The following is a 13,400-nucleotide window of genomic DNA, read 5'->3' on the forward strand; positions in this document are numbered from 1 at the left end:
CACTGTCCTTGGGCCAACTTTAGGGTTCCGGAGCGTGCACCATCCACATGCTCCAGAACCCTAACATGTATAGATGGTGCTATCTTTATGTGGCGCTGTCCATATGTGGCGCATGTGCACGACACAAGCGCGCCGCTACATCCACACCTCCGGGCACCGTGCTTGTGTTGTGGACACATCACAGTGCACCAATGGCGTTGTTGCCGCACACCAAAAAGAACCCAGTTTTTCCAGGTTCTTTTTGGTCTGGAGGCACGCCGCACAGTTTGGTTGCTGCAGTGTCCCTCCGGAGGCTAACTGGGTGCCTCCAACCCATCCCTTTGGGGCAGTTTGGAGAGCCCCTAAGTATACAAAACTAACAGATGCTCAAGTGGTCAGCTAAAACTGCTTGAAGTTTGCTTTGAACTGCAAGATTTCCCGTGCATGAATTTGCAGCTGTAGTTCTTTTATTATTCCTTTCTTTCATAACTTTCTTCCTCCCAACATTTACTCTTTCTCCCTCATCTGTCAGCACATCTCAAGAACCAGCCACGCCTCTAATGACTCCTCTTTCGTCAGCTCTAGCTCTGATGTCACATACTTCTCTCAGTGTTTCAAAAAAATGAGGTAAGCACAATTATGAGATATCAAAGCCTTTTCTCTCTCCTCCTTTCCTGCTTCACTTCCTTGGATATAAATTTCTCAGCCACTCCCTTCCAGCAGCACCCTCTCTGTCTGACACTAGTGAAGAGCTGGGATCTTTTAGGTACTTAGCAAGCTGAAGAACCCACATGGGCTCAGGAAGAAATACGTCACTTCATAGTATGAAAAGATGCACATATGTTCAACATGCAAACCTCATTCACATTAAACTCGTTCAGTCCTAAAGCAGAGTAGGGTTTATTCTGTCTCACATATTCCTTTTAAAATTCAAAGTATAATGTCTTATTATGTTCTAAGAGCCATAAAATGTAACAAGCAGTCTCTCAAATCAGTACCGCATACAGAACATTATGCAAGTACATTTTATAGATTAAATGTCTATGCAGGGAGACAACTATTGCCTACAATAGTGCACATACATTATTAATGGTTATAAAGAAAAGTGGTGACAGAATAGACATGGGCATTAAGTACAACTGGAGTCACCTGGAGCTGCTGTTCTAGATCAGGAAAAGCCAAAGGAAAGGCATCCTCAGGGGATGTATCATCTGAAATGGAAAAAAATTGTAAAGTTTAAACATTACTCTGCACAATCAACTGATGGAAAGTACAGAACCAATGTATATATTTATATCCCATCCATTTCTGGCCACAATTCAAAGTGTTGATTGTGGCCTAAAAGGCTCTACATGCCTCAAGTCCAGACTCTCTGATAGCCCATATCTCCCCATATGAGCCTGCCTGTCTTTCTCTCTGTCCCACTGCCCTTGCAGAACACAGGAGACAGCCTTCTCAGTGACTGCTCCTAGTTTGTTGAGCTTCCTCCCAAGTAGCGCTGTAACTCTTCACTAAATTTTTTCTTGAAAGTAGCAATGGATAATTCCAGCAATTTTCTTCCTGGTCTTAGAAAGGCTGAAGCCACAGAAAAACCACACACAGTGTGAAGGCTATTTGCAATTCAGGGCTTATTCTGCACAAAATTTCACACATGGATATTTTGCACAAAAAACACCATGTTCTTCATAGAAAATAGCATTTTCTATACAGAAAATCATATTTCAACATGGAAATATTATTCCTTGCACAGAAAATGCTGTTTTCTAAGCAAATCAGAATAAACCCCCAATTATGGCACTGGTAATAGTTTCACTGGGCATGATCAACACTAAAATGTGGTTTCTTTAAAACATCATGGGCATCGTGTGGTACAACAAGGCACATTATTTTCATCTTCCTTGTTTAGGCTCAAAAACCAAAGCATGTTTACAAAAACAAGGAAGAAACCCATGGTGGACTCTAGGAAGATTAGCCATGGCCTTGTATCTGTCAAAGTTTAAAGCCAGGGGAGGGGGCATGTAATTCCCAGCATTTAGGTATGTTGGGTTTGGATGGGCCACATGAGCTCTAATCCTATTGCAAAAAATAGGACAATTGCTTTAGGTCCCTTTAACCAAAACTTTGATTGGACTCTTTTAATAAACAAGCAAGAGGGAGACTGATTCTTTTATAGATAGCACTCCCATATATTTTAAAGGGATGTGGGGCTAAAAATACACATGTGGAGAGCTGATGCTATGCAGCACATGTATTTTCTGCTCTAGGATCATGTCAGAGAACCAAAAAAGCTTTGTTTGAAGTATTCTGAAAGCTTCAAGGAGGGCCATCAAAGGCTGCTATAGCAGGATATGAAGAATGAGCAGCTGGGCAGCAGCAACATCCTCCTTTTCCTCCTGGAATGAGAATGGAATGGCCACCGGATCCCTGGCAGGTTGCCATATGGCAGCACAAGACTGTTTGGCCTCAGGGAAAAGCTCTGGTACATTCAATTGTGGACTCTGCATTTAATCTGTATCTCCCAGGGATGGTATGTGGAATGGTATCAAATCCCTTGTTTATATCACAGTCGCATTACACCCATTGCATCTTTGTCCTACCAAATTATTTCAAATATTAGAAGACAAGTTTGGTGAGAGTTCATCTTTCATACATGATCCAATAAACTGGGGCTTGCCCCATGCTTTATATTGGAGGTTTCTCAAGATATAGTTAAGAAACAGACAGCACAATCTCATCTACATCTCTTAACTCAGAAACAAATCCCATTGAGTTCAATGGAGCTTACTTTCAGAAAAGTGTGTAGACACATTTGGAGGGGGCCCTGTTGGGAAAGGCTGAAGAAAACCCATTTCAAAACTAGCAAGATGCTACCTGCATCCTTCGGAGTCACATTTGATTATGCTCTTTTTTAAATTACAGGCGAAAGAGAAGTGGAATTTCATGGATAAAGGCATCAGTAATATGGGTGGAAAAGAGACTGAGCTCATTGAAGCCCCATGCAGTCTCAGTGAAAACTGGCCCCTTGCCACAACTAAGAGGTTTAGGGGGAAAGCTCCCATTTGGCGAAGTACAACCCTCATCCCTTTGTTGAAGATTAGGTGATGACTGTGGTCCAAAAAACATGGAAGACTATGCTAAAGCAGGGCCAGTACAAATGGTCCTTTAGGGACACCCTCATCACGTGCTAGTGATTGCCTGGGGCCAGAGCGCCCACACGCCCCACAACCCTAGCATGTGATGAGGGCATAACAATGGCGGTGCCCTGTATACATGGGCACAGCCATTGTTACGTAAGCGCCGTGCGGTGTCCACACAACGCCACATGGTGCTTATGTAACGAGTGTGCCAGTGGTGCACTAATTACACCGCCACTGCGGCTCTAAAAGAACCCATTTTTTGTGGGTTCTTTTTCTGCTGGCGGGAAGCTGTGCGGATTGGCGGCTACGGCTTTCCTCCGGCAGAAAAACAGACACCAGGAGATTGCCGTTTTTCAGCAGTCGGTACCGTGCCTCAGACATGATGCTAAACCATGTTGGGTTAAGAAAGGAGGAGAAGAAGAAGAAGGAGAAGAAGAGATACATGCCTACTCACATTTTCATTGGGAATACTGGAAGATGAGATATATTACCCTTCCATTTTGGATTACTGGAGGAGGATATATATATAACCCACTCTTCCCATACTGGAAAATTGCTTCTCCTGACTATAGTTCCTTTTAGCCCTAAAAATAAAAAAGTTCCCATTGCTAAAAGTCTCTCTCTCTCTCTCTCTCTCTCTTTTCTCAACAGCAAGTCAAAACTCTGAAAACTTTGTAAATGGAGCAAATTTAGATATGCAGATAAGAAACAAATGTACACTTGTATGATAAATCCCTAAGACTGTAGAGCAAAATACTCTTACCAAGAAGTAACCATCAATGAAAATAGACATAGTATCTTTACAGCAGGATTTTCATAGGTGAGTATGGCTTCCTCCTGGCACTGAAATTTGGGTGATCATAATGTTGAAACAAAAGTAGCAATTGGTCTAAAATAGGCTCTTCAAATGTGGCACATCACACATCCAGATGTTTGAAACTATATCCTCCTGTCACCCAAATGAGCATTGAAAATAATCAGATGCGACAGTTGTATTCCAAAACATCTAGAAGGCACATGAGTGGGAAAGGATAGTTGGGAGGGATTTTTCTAGTTCCATAATATCCTAGTGACTCTCGCTATAAAAGATTCAGAATTAGTGGGAGGCCAAAACTGTCTGGACAAATTTGGCCTGGCATATATCTATTGTTAGACTAATGGCTCTTAATGGCCAGCAGATGCCTTTCTCTATGCCCCAAGAATATACAAATCAAGTGGGCATCTGAAAAATGCAAGAAATGTTTACAGTGGGACTGGAAGACCCACCCTGATTGCTGAACTGCTCTGTACAAGATAGCTATGGCATTGGTGCTTCCCCTGAAATAGGAAACAAAAACGTTTGGATTACAGTTTCAGGAATTCCCCTAGTTAGCTTGGCCAGTGGCAGTTTCTGACTTTATGTATATATGAACACATACCACATATCAGAAAAACTAAAATGCTTGTCCCCTTTTGTTTCAACCCTTGGAGAAATGGTGTGAGCTTGTAACAGTAAGTTCCATCAAGCCCATCACTGGTGGGTTTTACATCAGCCAAAGTTTCAGGTGAAGAGCCTTTGCCCCACTTTCTTTTAACTAAATTGTGCACTTACTTATTTGCAGTTTCATCCTTCACCTATAAGGGAACATTTTATAAGGGAACATTTTAAAAGAAGACCAGTTTAAGGTGGGGGGGGGGGGATGAAAGTTACAGGAATAGGGACCCCTATTCACACTCCAACCTTGCATAGATGCACACACTCCAACCTTTCATAGATAAAAACTAGGACATGTGGCCACACAATACCAATGTGTGTGGTCAAGATAGGAAAATGTTATAAATGAGGAAGAACTGAGAGAAGTTACAGCTGATTGCTTTTGCTTGAATCTGCAGGGAAGGGCAAGTTCTGCCCTCTCTTCTCCCCCTGCTGAGTCTCTGAGCACAAATCACTTTTGCACTTTGAACTCAGTTTGCAGTTATAATGGCATGGGTTTGTATTTGAACATGTTGCTTGATTTATGGGTTGTATGTCAGAAGATGAGGTAAGCAGCTGTTGGGGAAAGAGAAAATGAAGTATTAAAGTGAATGTTGATTAGTGGCATGATTGACAAGATTTGTATGAGACGGTTGGTGAATGAATGATAGTTGGGAGTTTGGTTTGAAAGGGGAGTATAGTTTAGCCTGAGACTTGAAAAGAATACAGTTGGGGAAATGATGTGGTGAGGGGTTAGAGTGAGGCATGGGAGTGAGAGAAAGGAGTCTGAGTTGAGCAGTTGGTAAGTATTTGATTAGTCTGAAGAGCAAGTGTGGTGTTTTAAAAATTATACATTAATAATCTGCTATTTTGTGTTTAACTACTGTAAATAAAGCTTTGTTTTTATATACTTTTTTCAACATCTTTATCAATGGCTTGGATGACAGAATTGGAGGCATACTTATCAAATTTGCAGATGACACCAAACTAGGAGGAGTAGCTAATACCCCAGAGGACAGGATCAAAATTCAAAATGACCTTAATAGATTAGAAAGCTGGGCAAAGCTAAGAAAATGAATTTCAACATGGAGAAATGTAAGGTACTGCACTTAGGGCGGAAAATGAAATGCACAGATATAGGATGGATGACACCTGGCTGAACGAGACTACATGTGAAAGGGGTCTGGGAGTCCAAGTGGAACACAAGTTGAACATGAGTCAACAGTGTGATGTGGCAGCTAACAAGACCAATGTGATTTTAGGCTGCATCAATAGAAGTATAATATCTAGACCAAGGGAATAAATAGTCCCACTCTATTCTGCTCTGGTCAGGCCCCACCTGGAATATTGTGTCCAATTCTGGGCATCACAATTCAAAAAGGACATTGAGGAACTGGAGCGTGTCCAAAGAAGGGTGACTGAAATGGTGAAGGGTCTGGAAACCATGGGGAACGACTTAGGGAGCTGGGGATGTTCAGCCTGGAGAAGAGAAGGTTAAGAGGTGATATGATAGCCCTGTTTAAATATTTGAAGGGATGTCATATTGAGGAGGGAGCAAGCTTGTTTTCTGCTGCTCAAGAGACTAGGACCTGGAGCAATGGTGCAAGCTCCAGGAAAAGAGATTCCATCTCAACATTAGGAGGAACTTCTTGACAGTAAGGGCTGTTAGACAGTGGAACATACTCCCTCGGAGTGTGGTGGAGTCTCCTTCTTTGGAGGTCTTTAAGCAGAGGCTGGATGGCCATCTGTCGGGTATGCTTTGACTGAGATTTTCCGCATGGGAGGAGGTTGGACTGGATGGCCCTTGTGGTCTCTTCCAACTCTATTATTCTACTTTTGGCCTCTGGAATCACTATCGATCTGAGAGCTTGGTTTCAGACAAGCTGTTTGTGGTGGCAGCATTGAAGGTGGAAGGGTGTCCTGCTGGGGATAAAAGTAGCATAAATCCCAATAGGAATTCACAGCAGATTCACCACCCTTTTGACAAAGGAATCAACAGCTATCATTGAGAAATTGCACTTATTTGTCACATTTATCAGACTCCTAATCATTACCATAGTGGACCACAATATCTGCAAATAATATACCAAGATAACAGATAATTCCTATGAATTATTATTATTTTGTCATTGACTCATATAGCTCCATCAATTTGCATGGGACTTTAGAAATAAAAGGTAGAAGGTATAATGAAAGGAATAATAAATATATTATAATATATAATATAATATAAAGTATAACAACAGGTAAAATTAAGGTTTAATTTTAATTTTGCTAGTTGTTTATATCACAGCAATTGGCATTACATTAAGTGATATACGGGATTTACAATTTATGAGTAACATTAGTACAAAAATATTACTAAAGATTCTGTATAGTGTGGTATGGGAGAATAAACTAGGAGGGGAATACTACTTGGAGACTGATGGGGTAAATCCCCTCTATTTATACAGTATAATGGTCCTGCTGCTTCTAGTCAACCTTCCCTATGTGGAAGGGAAAGCAGATATTTAAACTAATGAGTCATACCTTCTCATGATGTGGCCAAAGTACAACAGCTTTAGTTTAATCATATTGACTTCCATGGAGATTTCAGGGTACAACCCATTTATTTGGGTTTTTTTGGCTGTCCATTGTATCCTCAGCACTCTTCTCCAGCATCACATCTCAAATGAATTTTTTTTATCTGTTTTCTTAATTGTCCAGCTCTTGCATCCATACATGGTAATGGGCAATACAATTGCTTATACAATTCAAACTTTCAAGTTTCCAAGGTTTCTCTGCTGAAGATTTTCTTGGGAATCCCCAAGGGAGGGACACCCAAACAACACCCACATCTCACCCATTAATTGAGCACTCTCACAAGGAAGTGTAATGAGATATCTGCACTCAAACTGGTTACTAAATCATAGTGGGAAAGGGGATCATTTTCAGCATGAAAAAATCATATTCCCAACCACTGTACAGCACAATAGCACCAGGAAAACCAAGATGTCATGTGACAGGACTGAGACAAAAGTGGGACCAAATCACTGCTATGACAGTATAACAATGTGGTGTGATTAGGATTAATCTAGTGTAGTTTGATGCACAGCATTGTTAATGGGTTTTAAAGTACTGAATGTTGAAGCTGGACCTCCAATTTATCGACTTAATTTTTGGCAGAAGAGATATTAATGTATTGTAAAAATGGAGAAACTAATAATAGACATTACATATTGCTGGAGTTATGGATGGATGGGTAGATAATTTATAGTTGATCTGAAAACATATATTATTTCTGTGTGCTTGCAGGGAGTTTATCAGACAAGGGGAATTGGAAGTATAATCTGATGGCAATCTGAATGCAATCATGGAGTTTAACGTTATTGCATGATAGACTGCCACACGCAAATTCGGGCAATGGGAAGTCAGTCCGAATGCAATCATGTGGTTTCACGTTATTGCGTGATAGACTGCCACACGCAAATTCGGGCAATGGCATGCTATTTTCAGGCAATGGGGAGCCAGTTTGAATGCAATGCGTATTCACATAATTGCGCAAAACTAGTGACTTTAAGTGAATGCATTTTGGCCCCACTTTCTTTTCATTCGAATTTAAGAGAAATTCCTCCCGTTTGATAAAGCACCAAGTCAATTTTGACTTATGATGACCCTCTCCCAGGGTTTTCTTGACAAAATTTATTGAGAGGAGATTTGAAATTACCCTCCTCTGAGGATGACGCTATCTGACATATAGTTACAATTACATTGTTAATTTTGTGGAATTGGGTGGGAGGGATTGATTTGCTTGTTATTCTAAAAAGAATTCTAAAAAAGAATTTTTAAAAACCCAACATACTAAAGGTCTGCTTTGCACTGTTTTTTTTAAAGACAATTATTCTTTTTTTAAAAAGATAATCAAATCATGGTGAATGACCAAAAGAAAAGGAGAAGCATGACTTAGTGTCAAGGGTAGCCCAGCTGCTCAAAGTACATTTGACTGGATAGCTGTAAAACATTTTGACAAGGATACTGGATTAGAGTTGCAGAGAGCTGATTCCTGTTTTGACAATTCAAGGAGAACACCCACTCTATACAGCAGCGATCAGATGCTTTCATGGTATTTTATCTTTTTAGATAGTATGACACTTCATTCAGAGGTCTATGTGGAAGTTCCACACAGCCTTATTAATTGGTAATGATTTTATAAAAATCATGTTTTAAAATAAATAATTTAATCTTATAAAAGCAGATTTTTGTAAGAAGATATGCATTGCATACATACTGAAGATCTCAACTCAGTGGTACTAAAACAGAACTCTGGGGTGAGCTAATAATTAAAGCATATCATAACACATTTTTATAGCAGGCCTGAGATAGGATCATTGGGAAACTATTGTGTTGGTTGTTTTTGTTATATGCTCATTTTCTTCCCCAGTTACTTTCATAAAAATAACCTCCTCTCTATAGCTCTTAATTTTTTTTCAAAAGAAACCAAAATACATTTCAACCACACAACAAAAATTAATCCATGCCATTGAACTTGCTCTGGTTATTGCAAATAGTGGCAAGAATAAGAGTCAGTGTGGTGTAGTGGTTAGAGACCAGGGTCCAAATTCCCGCTCAGTCATGGAAATCCACTGGCCTGGGTGACATTGCTCTCTCTATCAGCCTCAGAGGAAGACAAAGGCAAACCTTATCTGAAGAAATCTTGCAAAAAAAAAAGTGATAGGTTTGCCTTAGGGTTGCCATAAGTTGGAAATGACTTGAAGGCACAGAACACCAAATAGCAAGAAGAGGTCTAGGAAAGTCCTTCCATTTTGATTTCACTTATTTTCTCATTTCCTCAGCCTTAGGTTCACTTCATTTCACTTCTGCAGCAGTCTATGATTTTTAAAAATTCATATTCTTGCATATTTCTCCTAATATGAATTTTTATCCTAAATCTATCTATCTATTGAATTTATATCCTGTCTTTTTCCTGAGAGAAGATTCAAGATAGATTACAATATATTTTTTTAAAAATCAGCTAACAAATTAATTTACAACACTTTTAAAAGAATTACTTCACAATATTATTTTTAAAAAACATGATTAAAACAGTTTAAAACAGTTTAAACATATTTAAAACATAATTTCCAATAAAACAATTTTAAAAATACAGCACATCACTTCACACACACATATACTACTGCTCCATAGTTAAAATTCAAAGTCCTGCCACAGCCCGGGAGCAGCCACTGAGAAGGCTCTGCCTGAATCTTCATCAAGCGCTCCTGCAAAGGCGGTGGACCTGAGAGAATGTCCTCTGCAGATCTTAAATCTCAACATGGCTTGTATAAGGAGATGCCATCTTTCAGATAGTCTGGACCCAAGTTGTGTAGGGCTTTAAAGGTGAAAACCAGCACTTTGAATTTTGGCTAGAAACAGACTAGTAGCCAGTGAAGCTTCTTGACCTTTTGGTGTAGTTGCCAAAGGAAAGTCACAAAATCCCTATAACTAGTTCCACTGAAGTTTCTGAACCATTTCCAAGGCAGTCCTATGTAAAGTGCATTACAGTGGCCAAAATGAGATGATATCAAGGTATGTGTCATCATAGCTAGGTCTGACTATTCAAGGAGCAGGATCAGCTGCTGCAGTAGTTTTAACTGTGCAAATGTGCTCCTGACCATAGCTCCGGGCCAAATCAAGTCCAGAAGTACACCCAAACTGCAAAGTTGAGATTTGAGGGGGGTGGATAACTCTAACCAGCACAAAGATGGATCCCTATTTCTTAATCTGCTTTACAACTGACCCGGAGTACCTCTGTCCTGTCTGGATTAAGTTTCAATTTGGTCACCTTATCCAGTCCATTACTGACAGCAGACACTGGTTAAGTAAAGAAACAGCTTCCTTGGAACTGAATAGAAAATAGAGTTGCTCATAATATTGAACCCCAAAATTCCAGATAAGTTCCTCCAACAGTTTCATGTAAATATTAACCAGCATTGGGACAGAACCAAAACCTAAGGGATATCACAGATCAGTGGCCAGGATGTTGAACAGGCATCCCCCAGCACCACCTTCTGATTCCATTCCTTCAGGGAGAACCAGAGCCATTGTAAAACAGTTTGCCTAAGCCTGGTCCCAGAGAGATGACCCAGAGGGATACCATGACTGATGATACTGAAAGCTAGAGAGAGATCCACCAGAACCAACAGGGACACATTACTACTACATGCTCTAGAACTTTGCCTCTCCCCAATAGTTATCCAATATGGTGGGGTCCAGGGGGAAAATGGGCTCACCACAGCTTCTTTTAGGCAAGATGAAAACTTGTTTTGCTCTGGTGAGGCATTCACTATTCCCCTTACCCAGCTCACCAGTCTCCTGTGGGCTGCTTGGGTTCACTATGTACATGGTGGCTCTCACTTCTCCAAGGGTCCTGTCAACACCCTCAGGTCACTGAAATGCATCTAATAACATAGGACAAGCAGGACACTGAACCTGTATCAACTGCAGCATCCAAATGAGAGCAGATCCAAGTGTTTTTATATGCAAAGTGCTGTGAAAGTAAAACTTACTTAATATAATGCATTTTGTGCCGTGCATTATTTCCACTAATGCACATATTTTTGTATGCATTGTTTGACTTGTTAACTCCACAGCAAAATTCAGAGAAGTTTGATTAAAGTATGACTGTGTCCTGGTTCACCTACTGATTTGAGACATGCACAGTAGATAAGTTTATATTAAAATGTGAGCTGAACAAATGTCTCTACCATCCCAAGGCAAACAAGAATAACCAGGACACAGATTATTTGATTAAAATGACAGTTACCTGGGGAGTCATTTAGACTGAAAGCAATTCGTATCGCTTTATCAGCAGCTACCCTTGCTGTGGTGATCATGTGGGCACTTGGGCCTATGCGTTTACTTGTATCTTCCAGCTGCAAAATAGAAATATTGCATATTTTACAGATAATGAGAAATTGCTATAATATGACTGAATGTTATTTGAGTTTACATATTTACACAGTGCTCTCTCATTTTCAGGAAAGATGATGAGTACAATCACTTGCAAGCCCATTTCCTGTTATGATTTTTTACAGATAAGTTTTCTCAGCAAATCTGTACTTTCCCTTTAAAGGTGCATACCAATATCCCCTCTTCCTTAATTTCATGATCCCCATGCATTTAGCTACAAGTTCTTGACTTTTCCTAAAACAGAGGTGGTGAAACTTTGTATTTCCAGATGTGTTGGATTTCCAGAAGCTACCATCAGCAAGGCCAATGCTAAGGGGTTGTGCCCTCCAGATGTTTTAGTACAAAACATCTGGAGGGTCAAAGGTGCTAGGCCAATAAATTTCCAGGAGTTATAGTGCAACCCTATATGTATGCCATGGCCAGGTTTACTCGTATCTATTTTGTTGTTTGTATGTACAGTGCTCTGCAAATCTACAGTGTTATATAAATAATAATAATAATAATACCCAATCAGATACAAGCCACATTAAATTCAGTGCTCATAGGTAAAGTGCAGTCCTATTTACTTAATTAAACTGTTGGTTCAATAAAATATACACAGCTAAGAAATGCTGAGTTGATAAGGTTGTCTTGATTATGTTTACCCTGGATAAGTGGGGAATTGAAATTAACTGACTGCTGATTTTCTGAGTCCATACTAAAACATCTAAGGTGGTGTGGGAATCCCCAAGTGCTGTGTAAACAGTTGTGCAAGATCATTTTGATGAGGTATTCCCAGTAGAATGCAACAAACTAAAAATATGCAGAGATTGATCATGACTATCATCATTGCACAGACATGACTATCTTTTTCCCCTTGTAATTTCATGCTATTGTTTTAGGCCATCTCACCTCAGAAATAATCATAATATAGTTATTTGTATGATAAATGTACTAAGATTGTTGTTATGAAGACACTGCAGAATCCATATTTCTCAGTGTGTGCATGATGGCTTATCATTCAATTGAGCAACATAGCTGCCTTTGGCACTGAATGGTTGGTAGCAGGATCACTAACAGGTTCCCCATTGCTCCTCATATACTAGTATATTCCACACAAGTGCAATGGAGGATATTGTCTCATCCCCAGTGTTGAAAAAGATTCCACTGCAAGTCTGGTCTGTGTTTGGACAGGGAAATGAGAAGAGCCATTCTTTGCTTCAAACATCAAAAGGTCTTGGGCTTGCTCTGGTGCAGATATGTGGGTTGGTGCACACATTCATGCATAACACTTTAGTGTCATATATTAAGTAAAAATGTGAATTGACTGCATAGCAAGCCATTGCTTTTAAAATACTATGGGTTCACTATAAACAAAATTGTGGTGGTAAATCTGTGAAGGATTATTCAAACATAATAGTCATTACTTAACTGTGCAGTTATAAAGGGATAAAAAACATGTATGAAACAACTTTTTTTCTTGTTGTCACCTGAAATCTTTTACTAGTTTTGTGTCATCAAGTTTGTTTTAAAGTCCCACTAACAGCATGAAGGCAGTGGAAAACATAGTTCTCCAGGAGAGCCAGGTAACAAAATTATATCATAAATCTCGGACAGACTTCTTTGGCCAAAAGAGCTTGTTGCTTGGTGAATGAGTTTTGTTGGCTAAGAGTTATGAGCTGTCTTGGACTCTCTTAGAAGATTTCTATCTCTAGATAAATCCCATTTTCTGTGAGTAGCAATTGCTCTCCATGGCCTCAGAAAGGGTTCTGTCTCAATTCTGCTGCATAACTGGAGATGTGGGGAAAATATTATGATGTTGGGCATTTTAGCAAAAGGTAGCTGTTCTGCACCCACTAAAACTCCATCTCAAGCCAACAGAATGCACTTAAACAAGTGGATCT

At 39.8% G+C, this 13,400-nt stretch overlaps 1 protein-coding gene across 2 annotated transcripts in view; it reads right to left on the reverse strand.

Annotated features, from left to right (window-relative positions):
• The window catches only part of MAP3K7CL (MAP3K7 C-terminal like), a 40,718-nt gene that overhangs the window by 21,070 nt on the left and 6,248 nt on the right, over positions 1 to 13,400 (reverse strand). Inside the window, exons 2-3 of one of the 2 annotated variants that reach the window (XM_089512141.1) lie at positions 11,372 to 11,480; positions 1,129 to 1,190 (exon numbers count right to left, since the gene is read on the reverse strand). In XM_089512141.1, coding sequence (XP_089368267.1) covers positions 1,129 to 1,190; positions 11,372 to 11,441 — 132 coding nt within the window. In that variant the 5' untranslated portion in view covers positions 11,442 to 11,480. The remainder of the gene's footprint in view (positions 1 to 1,128; positions 1,191 to 11,371; positions 11,481 to 13,400) is intronic. The other variant, XM_089512143.1, reaches the window with a different exon arrangement.

This window comes from Sceloporus occidentalis, unplaced genomic scaffold, assembly GCF_023333645.1.
Source record: "Sceloporus occidentalis isolate IW3139 unplaced genomic scaffold, rSceOcc1.0.p SCAF_2, whole genome shotgun sequence".
NCBI lineage: Eukaryota > Metazoa > Chordata > Lepidosauria > Squamata > Phrynosomatidae > Sceloporus > Sceloporus occidentalis.